Source organism: Erythrolamprus reginae, chromosome 1 (assembly GCF_031021105.1).
Source record: "Erythrolamprus reginae isolate rEryReg1 chromosome 1, rEryReg1.hap1, whole genome shotgun sequence".
Taxonomy (NCBI): domain Eukaryota; kingdom Metazoa; phylum Chordata; class Lepidosauria; order Squamata; family Dipsadidae; genus Erythrolamprus; species Erythrolamprus reginae.
This window is the reverse complement of record NC_091950.1, coordinates 220,335,373-220,352,874: the sequence shown is the minus strand read 5'-3', so window position 1 is coordinate 220,352,874 and position 17,502 is coordinate 220,335,373. Positions and strand designations below refer to the sequence as shown.

The following is a 17,502-nucleotide window of genomic DNA, read 5'->3' as shown; positions in this document are numbered from 1 at the left end:
GACATCCCTGGCGGACTCCTTTGTCTATTTGAAACGTGTCTGTTGTATCTCCGTTAATTGTTATTTTAGCTGTTTGTTTTGAATATATTGTTTGGATTGTTCTGATGAAGTTTGGTCCAAATTTCATATTGATTAACAATTCAAGTAGAAATTTCCAATTTAAATTGTCAAATGCTTTTTGCGCATCCATAAATATTATTGCCATTGCTTTTTCCGGATGAGACTCATAATATTCTAATGTTTCAAGCATTATTCTAGTATTGTTTTGGATATGTCAGTTGGGAAGAAACCCATTCTGGTCTGGGTGTATCCATTTATTTAAGATTGGTTTAAGTCTATTGGCTAATATGGCTGAGAAAATTTTATAGTCAGTGTTCAGTAATGCTATGGGTCTATAATTGGCTATTTTTTCTTTTTCCTTTTTTTCTTTGCGAATTAAGGTTATCAAAGACTCCCTCCACAAGTTTGGAATTTTACCTCGGTTTAATACTTCGTTGTAAGTTTCTAACATCAAATTATTTAAAATATTTCCTAATTCTTTATAGCATTCTACTGGTATTCCGTCTGGACCTGGGGTTTTATTATTTTTTTGTTTATGAATAGCCATTTCTAATTCTTCTTTAGTTATATTTTTCCCTAACAGTTCTCTATCTAGTTCTGTTATCTCCTCTGGATTACATTTATCTAAATAATTACGTAAATCTATTTCACTTATTTCTTCTTTCTGGTATAATGTTTGGTAGAATTCCATGACTATCTTCTTTTTTTCTGTTAATGTAAATTGAGTCACTCCCTTATTGTCTTCTAATTGTTGAATATATTTGTTTTCTTTCTCTTTCTTTAGCTTGTATGCCAGCCATTTGCCTGTTTTATTTGCTTGTTCGAAAAGGTTTTGTTTTACTCTTTTTATTTGTGTGGCTATATCTTCTTGTATAATTAAATTGATTTTATTTTTAACTTTGTCTTTTTCTTGACCTATGTGGTTGTTCTGTAGATCATTTTGTAATTTGATTTCAGGTTTTAAAATTTGTTCTTGTAGTTCTCGTAATTTTTGATTTTTATTTCTATTTTTCCTGCTTGTATAAGAAATTGTGAGACCTCTAATATAGGCCTTAGTAGTGTCCCAGATATTTTGTAAAATAGTGTCCTTATTCCAATTGTCTTTCAGGAAGAACGTTAGTTCTCTAGTCATGTATTCTATATATTCCTTTCCTTTTATTATATTAGGGTAAATTGCCCAGCGTCTCTTTCCTTTTTCAGTAACTTTAAGTGTTAATGTTATTGGGTGGTGATCCGCCCAAATGTTTGTTCCAATGTTAATTTTGTCTATCATATTTTCAATATCATTGGTGGTCTAAAGCATATCTAGCCTGGATCATGATTTGTGGGGTGGTTTATTTAAGTTTATTTCTTTCCCTCCAGGTGTCTTTAAGTCTGTATTGTTCCGCTATGTCAAAGAATACAGGTGGTAGTCGGTTTCTGTTATTCATTTTATTCTCCCCCCCCCCCCCGATTTATAGTCAATTTCCAGATCAACAATGGCATTGAAGTCTCCCAACAGGCATATATTTGGATTTTGAGTCATATTTATTTGTTCATATAGTTTTTTATAAAATTCCTTTTGATTGGCATTCGGTGCGTAAATTACAATTATTAAAATCTTTTTTTGTTCTATGGATATTTCAAGGGTCAGAGTTCTACCTTCCTCATCCGAATATATATGTTTCGGGTTAAGCCACTCTTTTGCATAGACTGCTATACCTCTTTTTTTGTTCTCTGCTAGAGCCACAAATAGTTTGCCAAGTTTAGGGTTCTCAAGTAATTTTTTTCCCGATTTTTTGATGTGGGTTTCCTGTAGGCAAATTAAGTCTGCATTTTCATTTTGAAGTTTCTTATATGTTTGCTTCCTTTTAACTATAGAATTTAATCCATTGATATTAACCGAAAATATTTTTGCTTGTTTCTCCATGCTACTGTTTCCTAGCCGTTGCTCGTGTGATTACTCTCTCTCTTTCATCTCTTAGGTCTTGACTAGCGGTTTTTCTTTCTGTTTTTTTATTCCTGTCTTCCTGACTTTGGGGTTCAATCTCCGAACTGCTGTCTCTGGTTCTTTCTAGGTTTTCTTCTATGAATCTATCTATCTGCTTTTTCATAAGAGTCGATTTTGATTTTCCTGTCCTTCCATGTGATTAATACTCCTTCTGGGATTAGCCATCGAAATGGGATCCCTTGTCTTATCAATTTGTTCGTCATGAATTGAAAGTCTCTTCTCTCCCTTATTTTTTTTGGGATTTGTTTTAATATTATTATTTCCTTCCCTTCATATATTAGTGGATCGCCTCTTGTGCTTTTATATATTTCATCGTGGACGGTTTTCTTTGTAAATCTAATGTGTACCTCTCTTCGTAACTTAAAGCGTCTGATGTAGTTTGTTTGGACCCTGTACAGTTCGTCAATATGATTCTTGAGCCCTTCTTCATCAATTTCAAGAAGTGAAGTAAATATTTCAATAATTTTTTTGAAAAGATCTTCATCGTTGGATTCAGGTACATTTTGAACTTGTAGATAGAAGTTAGATTTTTCCATTTCTAATAATGCCACTGCCCCTTCCAGCTCTCGGTTGGCTGCTCTTAGTCTCTCTTTTGTTCCTTCTATCTTTGATTTGGTCTTCACTATGGTCTCCTCCATTATTTTAATCTTCTAGTCGTGATTGTCAATTACTTCTTGTACATTTCTTATTTGTGTTTTAATTTCTTCCATGTTTCGATTCATAAATTCAAAGTTTTTATTTGTTTGATCTTGGTTTTGGATCATGGTTTCTTGTGTTTTAAACATAGTTTCTTGGGTCTGTTTCATAAATTCTTGTATTAAGTCCAGAGAGATCTGAATAGATTGAAGAAATAGGCCCTGTTCTTGTTTCTCTATTATTGTCATTTCTGTCGGTGGTTTGGGCCGAATTGCAAGCGGTGTAGTTGGCACTTGTTTCTTAAGGGATTTTGTATAAGTTTGCGACATATTTACCACCCTAAAAAAGTTACTCCACACTTTCATAAAGTATTATTAGATGACAAAATAAATTATGCTATTAAATATGACTATTATGTTAAGTTAATTATTTTGACGCTATCAACCCTACAACACTTCAATTCATACAATGTTTAGTTTTAGTCTTATAATCACTCTGTCTATTGATCTCAAACTAAAAAGAAAAAAAAGTACATAAAAGAGAAAGAAAAAAAGAGAAAGCAATATATATCTATATCAATTCTTATGTTACTTATGACCTGAGGCAATTATTATAGGTAAATCTTAACATCAAATCAAATAGAATATTTAACTAAGTTTCAGTTGATGTATTCAATTTCAGTTGATATATTCAAATCAATTAATCCCCTATATTTACTTATCTTACATAGACAATTAAGTATATTAATAAAGCATAAAGTATAAAATATAAAGTATATTGGTATTAATTTATCTACTCATATAAGTCGAAGATTAAATAATTCATTACTTATCACAGATATAAAGGGGGTAATAGAGAATAGTAATATGTTAAATATATAAAACTGTAATATCTAGATTGTATCTAGATTATGTTCAATTAATAATCAATTGATAACTTGAAGTATTCAATAGAAAAATTAAAAATCAAAAATTACAGTGTCATAAATTAGGTAATCTATTCAGATCCAAAAAAAATATGCGGAAAGGAAGAAAGGAAAAAAATAAAAAAATATGGGGCGTTGGGGGGAAACGGAAAAGGTAAAAATGTGGCATAAAATGGAGAAAAATAGAAAAATTGTTCTTAAAGATATGATAATAAAAAAGACTCAAAAAGAGACAAAAAATTAAAACAAATAAAAAGTAAGCAAAATGTCCTGATTATATAAAGGAAGAAGCGAAAAAAGAAGAATAAGGGGGGAAGAAAAAAAACCCCTCTAGCAGTTCCGGAGAAATGATCCCTTGTCAGGAAGTGTTTACACGTTTTATGTCGACATTTCAACAGTTCCAATAATTAAAACAATTATAAGATTGTTTTAATTCCAATTGATTTCAAATCAGTACTTGTAGAGGAAGTAATGGGCACCGAAAAAGGAAAAATCAAAAAGGCAGGAGAAAAGTATTGGCTTCGTATTCCAGTAATCTATATCCATGCAAAGTTCTTAGTTAAGAAAAAGAAAAAACGAAAGGGCAAGGGAATTTAAGTTAATTTCTTGATTAGTTCGATGGTTACCTGCGTTCCAAAATGATCCAAAACAGTCTGTGGCTAAAGTATAAAGAAGAAAAGCTGCGTGTGAGAAGTGAGGATAGGTCTTCTTTGTTTTCCCTTCGAGCCGATGAGTTTGCTGTTTTCTGCCAATTTGCTGTTTCCGGTCTCTATGTGTACTGCTCCGATCTCTCTCCTCGCTGCACTGACGTCTCCCTCTTGTCTGGAGCCTCTCTCGCCACAATCTTTCAGGAGCCTTTGTGGAAGAACGTTTAGTCTATCTTCTTTTCCTCACTGGTTGTCTCTCTCCAGTCCAAAGGTATTATACCGTCTCTCTCGTGTTGTCTTTGTCTCTTAAAGGGCTGCCACGTCTTCGAGCCACAGTGTTAAACACCAGCTTCTTTCCCATTTGGCTATGTGGGATCTACCCAAGGGAAGTGGGGTTTGCGCACACCCACACTATCCTGTGGTATTCCCACTCTTGTCGCTTACCTCTCCAGGGTTTGCAATGCCTCTGAAGGAGCACCCAAATGGAAAAGTTTAGAGTCAAGAGGAGCGGCATCTCCCTTAACTCTGCTCCTTCATGGCCCCGCCCCGGAAGTCCTATCTCAGGCAGATTTTCATAGCATTATTAGATTACTATAATACTATGATAAATATTTAAGAAATGAAGATTTTAAAGCATGGATTTATTAATAGTTGTGTTTATGGTTTTGCTGGTTGTTTTAGTTTTTAATAGTAATAGATTTTGATTTTGTTTTATTATTAATTTCTTTTAATAAAAAAGAAGGGAATTTTTTTTTCTTTCTATCTATCCATCTATACTTCTATGCCGCCCAGTCCCGAAGGGACTGCCGCTCAGACACTATACTTTTCTGCCCACACCGAAAAAAAATTAGAGGGAACATTGCTTGTGATCTTTGGAAAAGCCACAGCTGCAAATAGTTACCGATAGGTGGTTCAGAGACATATGTTCTGAAACACTTTTTCTCTTCAAATATGACACCTGTGTTGTCTTAGTACAACAACTCATCCACCATACACAATTAGTCCACAATTAGATTCCCTGAGGCTGCCCTCCATGGGAAACCCTACCTCCGGACTTCCATGTTTTTGCAATCCTGCAGGGGAATCTCAGCATTGTAAAAACAGGCACTTCGCTGGCAACGGAAGTCTGGAGGTGGGGTTTCCCAGCAAGGGAAGTCTCAGCGAAATTGCAGACTCACAAATGCTATGATTTCGCTGAGGCTTCCCTCGTTGGGAAACCCCACCTCCGGACTTCCATTGCCAATGAAGCACCCGTTTTTGCGATGCTGGGATTCCCCTGGGGCTCCCCTCCATGGGAAACCCCACCTCCGGACTTCCGCATTTTTGCGATCCTGCAGTGGAATCCCAGCAGGGGAATCCCAGCAGCGCAAAAGCGGGTGCTTCACTGGCAACAGAAGGTCTGGAGGTGGGGTTTCCCAACGAGGGGAACCTTCACCTGGCAATGGAAGTCCAGAGGCAGGGCATCCCGGCGCCGGCGGTTTCGTAAGGTGAAAATAGTTCGGAAGAAGAGGCAAAAAAATCTTAAATCCCAGGTTCGTATCTCGAAAAGTTCGTATGACGAGGGGTTTGTAAGATGAGGTATCACTGTACTTTGCCAATCATTTCTAAGAAAGACAGAAAAATGTTGAATGACAAGATTACAATATCAGAATTGAGAAACGCTATAGACAAACCAAAAAATAATAAAACTCCTGGCCCAGATGGTATACTGTTCGAAATATACAAAACAATTCAAAGCCTCCTAGAATCGATTATACTTGAGCTATTTAACGGAATAATGGAAAAGGGAGAAATACCAGAATCATGGAAATAACCTTAATTACCAAAGATGAACGTAATAAACATTAGATGCAAAACTACAAACTGATATCCTTCTTAAACACAGGTTACAAAATACTAGCAACAATAATGGCAGAAAAACTGAATTTTTAAAAAACCAATTTATCTATCCAAATCAAAATGGCTTTTTACTCATCAACATATCAAAAATAACACTAGGATAATATTACATTTCATTGAATACTACAATATCCATATAGGAAAACATGGAGCCATTTTTTTTATTGATTCCCTTTGATAAACTCAATTGGCAACATTTCATTACCCAATTAGAGACAATGCAATTTGGAGAGAAATTTATCAGACTAACTAAAGGAATTTACGGCCAACAAACAGCAAAAGTAATAATAAAGAACAACTTGACTGATAAAATAAATATTAATAAGGGGTCTGGCAGGGTTGCCCGCTTGCACTGCTAATTTTTATACTGGTTCTGGAAAGTTTACTAAGAAACAAGCAAGAAATGTTAAATTTAATTAGTAAGATATTGGAAAGTGCTGAAATGACAAAAATGACCCTAGAATTACAAGATAAAGAAGAAACAGAATTCTACAAAACCTGGGACAGATAGTATAACTGGTTAAAACAAAAAACATACCACAAAATTGTAAATAAAAACACAAAATAAAACAGAAACAAATAAAAGATGATAAAATCTGATCAAGTATTCCACAAAATCTAGAAGAATTATGAAAGAAGATAAATAATCTTACAAGTCAAAGGGCCAATAGTTTGATGTTAAAAGACAAATAGCTATTAAAACAAAACACAGCTGGTAGAAATATAAGAGATCAAAAATAAAACCTATTAAAGTTAATAAAAATTCAAATATAAAGATAAATAAGATAGAAACTAAGCTATTTGACTGAATGCTAGACCATATAGCAATATATGTAATACAAACGTTACACGTACACCTATTACAGCTCGTGCGGTTACATTCTGGACTGACTAAAGTCTCTGAACGCTCTTCAAGGGCAGCCCCATGTAGACCACATTTCAGTAATTGAGCCTCGAGGTGATGAGGGTGTGGATGACTGTGAGTTTCCAAATAGGGCCACAATTGGTGTGCAAAGCTTACCCTAGCCACAGTTAAGAGATGTTGCTTTAGCCTCAACTGTGGATCTAGGAGGACTCCCAAGTTGCGGACCCGCTCTGAGTGGACAGACTTTCCTCTCCCAGTGAAATGGATGGACAGGTAGAACAGTCCTTAGGAGGCAGAACCCAAAGCCACTCAGGATTGTCGGGGTGAGCTTGAGTCTGTTGACACCCATCCATACCCTCACAGCCTGTAGGCACTGGCACATCACATCCATTGCTTCGCTGAATTGGCACAGGGTGGAGATGTACAGCTGAGTATCATCAGCGTACTGCTGGAATCACACCCCATGCCGTCAGATGATCTCAGCCAGCAGTTTCATGTAGATGTTAAACAGTAGGGGGGGGGAGAGAGAACTGACCCCTGAGGCACCCTACAAAGGGGTCTAGGGGTCGACCTCTGCCCCTCCCCAAAACTGACTGCAACCAATTAGAGAGTCAGGAGGCAAACCACCATAACACAGTGCCTTCAACTACCAGCCTCTCCAAGTTGCGCAGAAGGATATCACGGTCGATGTTATCAAAAGCTGCTGAGAGGTCAAGAAGCACTAGGATAGAGGATTATCACTATCCCGGGCCCACCAGAGATCATCCATCAGCATGACCAAAGCAATTCCTATGTAGATGGGCCTGAATCTAGACTAATATGGGTCTAGATAATCGGCTTCTTTCAAGGATTGCTGGAGCTGGAGTGCCACCACCTTCTCAACAACCTTCCCTAAAAATGGGAGATTGAAGACAGAACAAAAGTTTTTCTGCCGGATTCAGGGCAATTGCCTCCTTTAAGGGGCTCGGGTCCAATAAACAGGTGGAGGAGCTCACAGCTCCAATGGCCTTGTCCACTTCATCGGGCATCGCCAGATCAAACTCATCCCATATAATTGGACTAAGACTTGCCCATGTCAACTCTGTCAATACTGCCCAGTCGGAGTCCAGGTCTGTCTGAATCTGAGCGAATTTATCTGCCAGGAACAGACTAAACTCCTCAGCCCTGCCCCGTAATTACTTGTCAACTCTCCCTGCTATTCTGTCCAAAAAACCTCCCTAATCTTATGTTCCGGGTCTATTTGACCCGGACCGCAAATTGATCATTTTAGGTACTTATATTTGGTCTTTTTGAAAGCTTTTTTCACTTGGAAACAAGTTTGAACATTTCTGAACATAATGATATGAAAATTGAACTGGAAAAATTGATGCATACTTGTTTATTTTGCACATAAAAGTCTCTCCCCCCTCCGTGTTCAATTATATCAAGGGCGAGGGGGGGGCCTTTTGTGACAAAAATAAACAAATAAGAATCATTTTTTTCAGTTCATTTCTATTTTTCTCATGTTCAGGATTGTTCAATTTAGTATATCAAAACTTTTTTGGGGAAATTCCTTAGAGATTTGTAGTCCCACAAAAATATAAATTGACACAAAATTCAGAAAACATAGGGGGAGGGTTTTTTGATCAAAATAAAAATATAAGCTTCAATTTTTTCAGTTCAATTTTCATATCATTATGTTCATAAATGTTCAAACTAGTTTTCCAGTGGAAAAAGATTTCAAAAAGACCAAATTCAAGTACCTAAAAAATTTATTTTTGGTCCATTCATATACGACCAGAAACAGACTCGACATTATTATTATTTTTTGCCCAGAAAAGAATTAGCCACCACCCCAAAAATATTATTTTGATGATCAGCAATGTTAAATTGAGTAAATGAATGTATAAGATATTAAAAATATTTCGGATTTGAAGCCTGCGTAAATATAAAGTGAAAATGTTTGCAAGCAGCCAAGGGGGGGCGGAGGGCTTATTTATGATTGTAAACAACCAAAAAGAAACATTTCTGTCAGTTCATTTATATTTTTCTTATATTCAGAAATGTTCAAACTACCAATCCCACACCAACTTTAGTAAAATTGAACACATTTTGCAAGCAAAACTATCCATACTCAATAACTACCGTCCAGTCTCCAACCTTCCCTTTATGGGGAAGGTTGTTGAGAAGGTGGTGGCACTTCAGCTCCAGCGGTCCTTGGAAGAAGCCGATTATCTAGGTCCTCAACAGTCTAGATTCAGGCCCGGCTACAGCACGGAAACTGCTTTGGTCGCGTTGATGGATGATCTCTGGCGGGCCCAGGACAGGGGCTTGTCCTCTGTCCTGGTGCTTCTTGACCTCTCAGCGGCTTTCGATACCATCGACCATGGTATCCTTCTGCACCGACTAGAGGGGTTGGGAGTGGGAGGCACTGTTCTTCAGTGGTTCTCCTCATACCTCTCTGGTCAGTCGCAGTCGGTGTTAGTAGGGGATCAGAGGTCGACCTCTAGGTCTCTCCCTTGTGGGGTGCCTCAGGGGTCGGTCCTCTCCCCCCTGCTATTTAATATCTACATGAAACCGCTAGGTGAGATCATCCAAGGGCATGGGGTGAGGTATCATCAATACGCCGATGATACCCAGTTATACATCTCCACCCCATGTCCAGCCAACGAAGCAGTGGAAGTGATGGGCCGGTGCCTGGAGGATGTTAGGGCCTGGATGAGTGTCAACAAGCTCAAACTCAACCCAGACAAGACGGAGTGGCTGTGGCTCTTACCTCCCAAGGACAACTCCATCTGTCCGTCCATTACCCTGGGGGGAGAATCACTGGCCCCCTCAGAGAAAGTTCGCAACTTGGGCGTCCTCCTCGATCCACAGCTCACATTAGAGAAACATCTTTCAGCTGTGGCGAGGGGGACGTTTGCCCAGGTTCGCCTGGTGCACCAGTTGCGACCCTACTTGGACCGGGAGTCACTGCTCACGGTCACTCATGCCCTCATCACCTCGAGGCTTGACTACTGTAACGCTCTCTACATGGGGCTACCTCTGAAAAATGTTCGGAAACTTCAGATCGTGCAGAATGCAGCTGCGAGAGCAATCATGGGCTTTCCCAAATATGCCCATGTTACACCAACACTCCGCAATCTGCATTGGTTGCCGATCAGTTTCCGGTCACAATTCAAAGTGTTGGTTATGACCTATAAAGCCCTTCATGGCACCGGACCAGATTACCTCAGGGACCGCCTTCTGCTGCACGAATCCCAGCGACCAGTTAGGTCCCACAGAGTGGATCTTCTCCGGGTCCCGTCAACTAAGCAATGTCGCCTGGCGGGACCCAGGGGAAGAGCCTTCTCTGTGGTGGCCCCGGCCCTCTGGAACCAACTCCCCCCAGAGATTAGAACTGCCCCCACCCTCCTTGCCTTTCGTAAACAACTTAAAACCCACCTCTGCCGCCAGGCATGGGGGAATTGAGATCCTCTTTCCCCCTAGGCCTTTACAATTCTATGCATGGTATGTATGTATGTATGTTTGGTTTTTATATTAATTGATTTTTAATCATGAATACCAAATTACTATTATACACTGTTTTATTGTCGCTGTTAGCCGCCCCGAGTCTCTGGAAAGGGGCGGCATACAAATCCAATAAATAAATAAAATAAAATAAATAAATTGAAAAATATTTCACAAAAATGGGGGGGCACGCATTCTATCAGCAAAATAAACCAATAAGAATTACTTTTTTCATTTCAATTTTCATATCATTGTGTGCAGAAATGTTCAGACTACTTTCCAAGTGAAGAAAGTATTCAAATTGACCAAACATAAGCACTTCAAATGAAGAGTTTTCGGTCCGAGTCAGGTTGACCCGGGAACACAAGAAGTGTGACTTTTTGTTTTTCAGCAAGAAAGAAACCCCCCACCCCCCAAAAAATTTCTCATAGAGAGAACACCTGAAATGATGAAAAGTCATGAAATTTCAAGTTTCAGATATGCAGGGAAAAACTTTTACAGGGACTCAAACTTGGCTTCGGGTCACATACGACCCGAACTGAACAGCAGTTAAGGAGAGAGCGAGTCACCCTAAATTAGTTGGTTGGGTGAGATTCGGCAGATGCAATCAGGGTGGCAAGATGTGAAGATTTTGCCGCCTTGACTGCCACTAGGTAAGACTTGATATAAGATGCCCCAGGACACTTCACATCAATATTTCCATTTCTTTTAACATTAACATGGAACAAGTGGGGAACGAGGTAGTATAATATAGCATAAAATCTAATTCTAATTTTTTTAAAAAATCTGGATATTAAAAACTTCCTAAAATCAATGAGCTGCTTTGTTATTAAAGCCCACTGGGAGTTGAAAAGACAATAGCTGAAAGATGGCTTTTAAGCTAACGGTGTATCACAGCAATCCAACTAGTGACATGACATTTACAGAATGTTTCTCCATTTGGTGGAGCAGTACCAATTTTAACATTTTTCAACACATGGAATTATTAATCTTTAATAGTTTCTGTCATTCCTCCTTTATCTTCTAGATGTTTTCATGAGCTTGTTTTAATATTTGTTGTTCTTTTATGTATGGGACTATAAAAAAGTCTGCTCACAGAAGGAGAATTAAGCTTATAGAATAGATCCTACCTTCCCTGAGCATAAGCTAAAATTTTAAAAACTCTGCAACAAAATACATCCATTGCCTTAAGACAATATCAATACTGTACTTGAGTCCATTTGGGAGTTGGATGGCTTATAAATCTAATAAAATAAATAAATAAATAAATAAACTTCTAAATAGTAAAGATTTCAAACTAAAACATTTTTAAAAGTAGGCTTTTTAACATGATAGAGAGCCCAAATATTACAGATCTACTGTAATTAAAAAAGAGAAAGCATTTTTCAGAAGTCCATTTACATATTTAAAAATTGTTAACATCCTCAATGAAGTACCTTCTTCCACAATAAAAATGTAACATGATATACTATAGAAATTTATTAAAATTAAGCAAAGGAATATATCTTACCTCTGTTGGTATATTTATAACTGATCCAACTCCATTTTCAGTGCTTATATTACTGGAACTATTGTTTGGGGAACTAGGGCCAGATCCAGGAGCGCTACTGCATGCAGATTCTAAAATATGTTAAAAATGTTTATTAATATCCTTAACACATATTAAATATTTCAGAAGTCTATATAAACTTGATCATATACTACAGATCTCTACGTAGCTGCTTACTTTGTATAGATTAATCTTTTCTGAAACACACTGATTTTCAGTCCTGGACCTCTGCTCAAAGAACCAGTAGCAGTCATGGTAAGAAGTTCAACTTCATGTTGTGCACCAGTTATGCTCCTTTTTAAATAGTGTTCTAGTCATCTCTCACTTGGATTATAGGAAGTTGACAACTTGCAACTGCAATTGGGATGAGAGCTAAGCAAGGCAATTGTTAAGTGAGTGATGCCTGATTTTATGACCTTTTTGCCACAGTTAAGCTAATCACTATACTTGTTAAGTGAATCATGTTACGTGAATCCATCTTCCCTTATTTGCTTATCAAAACCAGCTGGGAAGTTTGCAGATGATGATCAAATGATCCTGGGATTTACAACTCTCAAAATATATGCCAGTTAACAAGCACTTAATTTTGATTGTGTGATTGTGGGGATTCTGTGACAGCCATAAGTGCAAGAAAGAATCCTATCACTTTTTTCAGTACCACTGTAACTATGAACAGTCTCTATACAAATGGTTGTAGGACTACCTGCATTGCATGAAGCTACCTTTGAAGAGTTTCTGGAAGTTTCCGCTGATACAGAATTTGTCAGTGTGACCAATTTTGAGCGCACCCAAACCATTGAGTGTTGGTTTGCTTCTGGGTCCAATTCAAGATATTGCTCATTATCTTTAAAGTCCTACATTACACAGAGCCAGGTTACTGCAGAATCATCTCCTCATTAATTCAGGCCATCACATCTGGTAAGGTAGAGAAGATATATTATGGATTATGTCAGCTAAAGTATTTTGACTGGCAGAGTCCAGGAAGGGAGGCTTCTCTGCCATTGCCCCCACCCAATGAAGGGTTGCAAAAAATTTACTACCACACTGTGGGTGTGGCTTGCTGGCCATGTGACCAGGTGGGAGTGGCTTGACGATCATGTGATCAGGGGTGGCTTAAAGATCATGTGCTTGGCTTAAAGGTGGCCAACTTGACATTACTCACGTCAAAGGTTTGGGTTAGATTAGGGTGCCTGGCATCTCCTCACCTCAAAGAGATACAATTTCCCGATCTATTTACTATTACTGAACATCCAAAATATACTATTTAATTCTATGTATATATGCCATATATGTACAAACATATTTCACACAGGCACACAAAAATATATATTATCTACTATATAAAGTGTGTGTGTATGTACACACACACACACGCACAGCTCTTCTAAAATTATACACATTCAACCACATTTACTGCAATAGGAAAAACATACCCAGAGCCCAGAAGGGAAAAAAAGAAAATAAAATCATTTTTTTTCTACCAGTTCTACATACCTGACTGCACCTGTAGGAACCCATCATTGCACCCCTCCTTTCATAATATCCTTCCCCAGAGGTGAGGTGGGTCCTCACTCTCCTGGTTTTTGGAAGAGTTTGAACAGCTGGTTCTGCATGGGACTAACTAAAGAGTATGTAACCTCTTGCATTGGGTTAGTTAGTGCTTTGAACACTGTTTACTTTCCTTTTTAATTATTCCATTCTTGTTTTAATGGTCTGTTATTGAAATATGCTTTTATATAGTTTTTATGGTTTTACTTGTAGATTATCCAGAGTTATTCTGTGAATAAGAGAACGAGCTCCCCGTTCCACTGCCAGCCCACCATGCGCCTCTGGGGGGGGGGGCCGCTGGCTGTTCTGCCGCAAGCTTTAAAGAGAAAGGCGGAGAGAGGGCGAGGCGAGACCTCTGGTTTGAGCAGTACTGCAGGAGTGTGTGTGTGTGTGTCCTATGGGGGGAAAGCGGGGGTCGTTCCTGTTGCTTTGCTGATGGCGCTGTCCAAACCAGAGGTCTCAACTCGCCCTCTCTCCGCCTTGTTCATTCTCCGGCTCTGGTTTCAGCTGCTGCTACAGGGACCCCCAAGAACATGGCGCTGGTGCGGGCAATGACTCTGCCCCTTCAGGGCCTATGCACAGTGCTGCTGCTTCTCTAAGAAAAGCCACCAGGCTGCCTCAGCAGTTGCTGCCGCCACCGCCTTATTCCTCCAGGGAATGGCACGTCGACACCCCAGGCACCCATTGCCGCCACTGCTGCCGAATTGCGATCTGGGATGGGTGGGGTGGTGGTGGCTCCAAGCAGGCAGCGATCGCAAAGGAAGGTGGTTGTGTCCGTGGAGGCACCTCCCCCGCCCGCTCTGGGATTCCTTGCTGCAATCCCAGCCGCTCACTTTTTAAAAACTGAGTGGCTGGGATTGAAGCAAGGAATTTTTCCAAAAGAAAATTACCAGAGTGGGTGGTGGTGGTGGGGCTCTGAAACGGCCAGAGCAAGGGGAGAATGGGAGCGCGTGGTCCTCGCCAGCCACCCATCTGCCAGGACATCAATTTCTGTCTGCCCTGCGCCAAGGCTCCTGCCCGGTGAAAAATCTTTTGCCAGATAAGCTATGGATCCCACTGAAGAAATTTTAGAGAATACTCAAAATGATTGCTTTGTAACCTTAAATAAATACCAGTACAGTATTGACTGTGTGATTTACTCAAGTGGGGGAGGGGAAAAAGAAGGATGCTAGGAAGGAAGGAAGACAGAAAGACAGACAGAAAAGAAAGAAGGAAGGAAGGAAGGAAGGAAGGAAGGAAGGAAGGAAGGAAGGAAGGAAGATGTTAGGAAGGAAGGAAGACAGAAACATAGAAACATAGAAGTCTGACGGCAGAAAAAGACCTCATGGTCCATCTAGTCTGCCCTTATACTACTTTCTGTATTTTATCTTAGGATGGATATATGTTTATCCCAGGCATGTTTAAATTCAGTTACTGTGGATTTATCTACCACGTCTGCTGGAAGTTTGTTCCAAGGATCTACTACTCTTTCAGTAAAATAATATTTTCTCATGTTGCTTTTGATCTTTCCCCCAACTAACTTCTGATTGTGTGCCCTTGTTCTTGTGTTCACTTTCCTATTAAAAACACTTCCCTCCTGGACCTTATTTAACTCTTTAACATATTTAACATGTTTCGATCATGTCCCCCCTTTTCCTTCTGCCCTCCAGACTATACAGATTGAGTTCATTAAGTCTTTCCTGATATGTTGTATGCTTAAGACCTTCCACCATTCTTGTAGCCCGTCTTTGGACCCGTTCAATTTTGTCAATATCTTTTTGTAGGTGAGGTCTCCAGAACTGAACACAGTATTCCAAATGTGGTCTCACCAGCATTCTATATAGCGGGATCATAATTTCCCTCTTCCTGCTTGTTATACCTCTAGCTATGCAGCCAAGCATCCTACTTGCTTTCCCTACCGCCTGACTGCACTGTTCACCCATTTTGAGACCGTCAGAAATCACTACTCCTAAATCCTTTTCTTCTGAAGTTTTTGCTAACACAGAACTGCCAATACAATACTCAGATTGAGGATTCCTTTTCACCAAGTGCATTATTTTATATTTGGAAACATTAAACTGCAGTTTCCATTGCTTTGACCATTTATCTAGTAAAGCTAAATCATTTACCATATTACAGACGCCTCCAGGAATATCAACCCTATTGCACACTTTAGAGTCATCAGCAAATAGGCAAACCTTCCCTGCCAAACCTTCCCCTATGTCACTCACAAACATATTAAAAAGAATAGGACCCAAAACAGACCTTTGTGGCACACCGCTTGAAACCTGTCTCTGCTCAGAATACTCGCCATTAACAATAACTCTCTGATGTCTACGCTTCAGCCAGCTGCAAATCCATTGAACTATCCAGGGATTAAGTCCAATTTTCACTAATTTATCTATCATCTCTTTATGTGGAACCGTATCAAAGGCTTTGCTGAAGTCCAGGTAGGCAATATCCACGGCACCACCTTGATCCAACACCTTTATGACATAGCCAAAGAAATCAATGAGATTAGTCTGACATGATTTGCCTTCAGTAAAACCATGCTGATTTGGGTCCAATAAGTTATTATTTTTTAGGTGCTGATTTATCCTCTTTTTGAGTAGAGTCTCCATCATTTTAACTACAACTGATGTCAAGCTAACTGGCCTGTAGTTACCAGCTTCTTCTCTACTGCCCTTCTTGTGGATAGGCATAACACTGGCCATTCTCCAATCGTCAGGAACATCTCCTGTTAACAGGGATTGGTTAAACAAATCAGTCAGGGGGGTAGCAATGACAGATCTGAGTTCTTTAAGAACTCTGGGGTGGATGCCATCTGGACCCATTGCCTTATTTATCTTTAATCGTTCAAGTTCTTCTAAGACATCGGCTTCTAAGATCACTGGAGCTGAATCCATACAGCTGGAAGCAATGCTATATCCCTCTATAGTATTATTTTGTAAGGTGTCTTTTGAGAAAACTGAACAGAAGTAGCTATTGAAATGGTCAGCGATCTCCTTATTCCCATTAATGCATGTATTATTCCCGGTACTAATACAGTCCACTGGGTGCTCGCTCCTGCCATTTTATCCCCTTTAATTCATTATTTAAATATTCCCCCATTGCCATAAAATTTGTTTTTCTGAAATCCAATACTTTGGTTGCAGTATAGGATTGCTCACAATCAGTTTTTACATCAAACCACAAACATAGATGGTCAATGCAACCTAAATTTTCTCTCACCTTGACCTCTGAAACCCAATTCCCATTCGTAAAAACTAAATCTAGAATATTCTCCCCTCTAGTTGGTGTCTTAACCAGCTGTGCCAGAGCTGCTCCTGTAAAGGCCTCTACTATATTCTTACTTTTGCATGTAAGGGCACTGAGGATATTCCAGTCAACATCAGGCATGTTGAAATCACCCATAACCACAATATCTCCCTTCACTGCCATTTGGGTAATTTCATCCACCATCTTGTTGTCATATTCGTCAGATTGCCCTGGAGGCCTATAGATCATCCCAATTCTAATGACAGAACATTCTTTATTTTGCATGCAAATCCAGAGTCTCCATATCTTTACAAAGAAAGAAAGAAAGAAAGAAAGAAAGAAAGAAAAAGAAAAAGAAAAATGGTAGGAAGGCAGGCAGGCAGACAGAAAAAGATGGTAGGAAAGAAGAGAGACAGACAAAGAAAGATGGTAATTAGGAAGGAAGACAGGCAAAAAAGGAAAGGAGGAAGGGAAGGGACGGACGAAGGAAAGAAAAAGGAAGGAAGGAGACAGACAGGAAGGAAGGAAGGAAGGAAGGAAGGAAGGAAGGAAGGAAGGAAGGAAGGAAGAAAGAAAGAAAGAAAGAAAGACCTATGACCACAATTGAGCCCCAAATTTTGGTTGTTAACCAAAGTATTGTTAAGTGAGAATCACCTT

The 17,502-nt window shown here is 39.1% G+C and overlaps 1 protein-coding gene across 6 annotated transcripts in view; it reads right to left on the bottom strand.

The window, feature by feature from the left end:
• LOC139156524 (histone deacetylase 4) overlaps window positions 1-17,502 on the bottom strand; it is an 815,291-nt gene that overhangs the window by 400,460 nt on the left and 397,329 nt on the right. For all 6 annotated transcript variants that reach the window (XR_011557327.1, XM_070732257.1, XM_070732259.1 and 3 more), the window contains one exon: window positions 12,022-12,131. Coding sequence is in view for 5 of the 6 variants with exons in the window: in XM_070732257.1 (XP_070588358.1) it covers window positions 12,022-12,131 (110 nt within the window). In the remaining variant the exon portion in view is untranslated. The remainder of the gene's footprint in view (window positions 1-12,021; window positions 12,132-17,502) is intronic.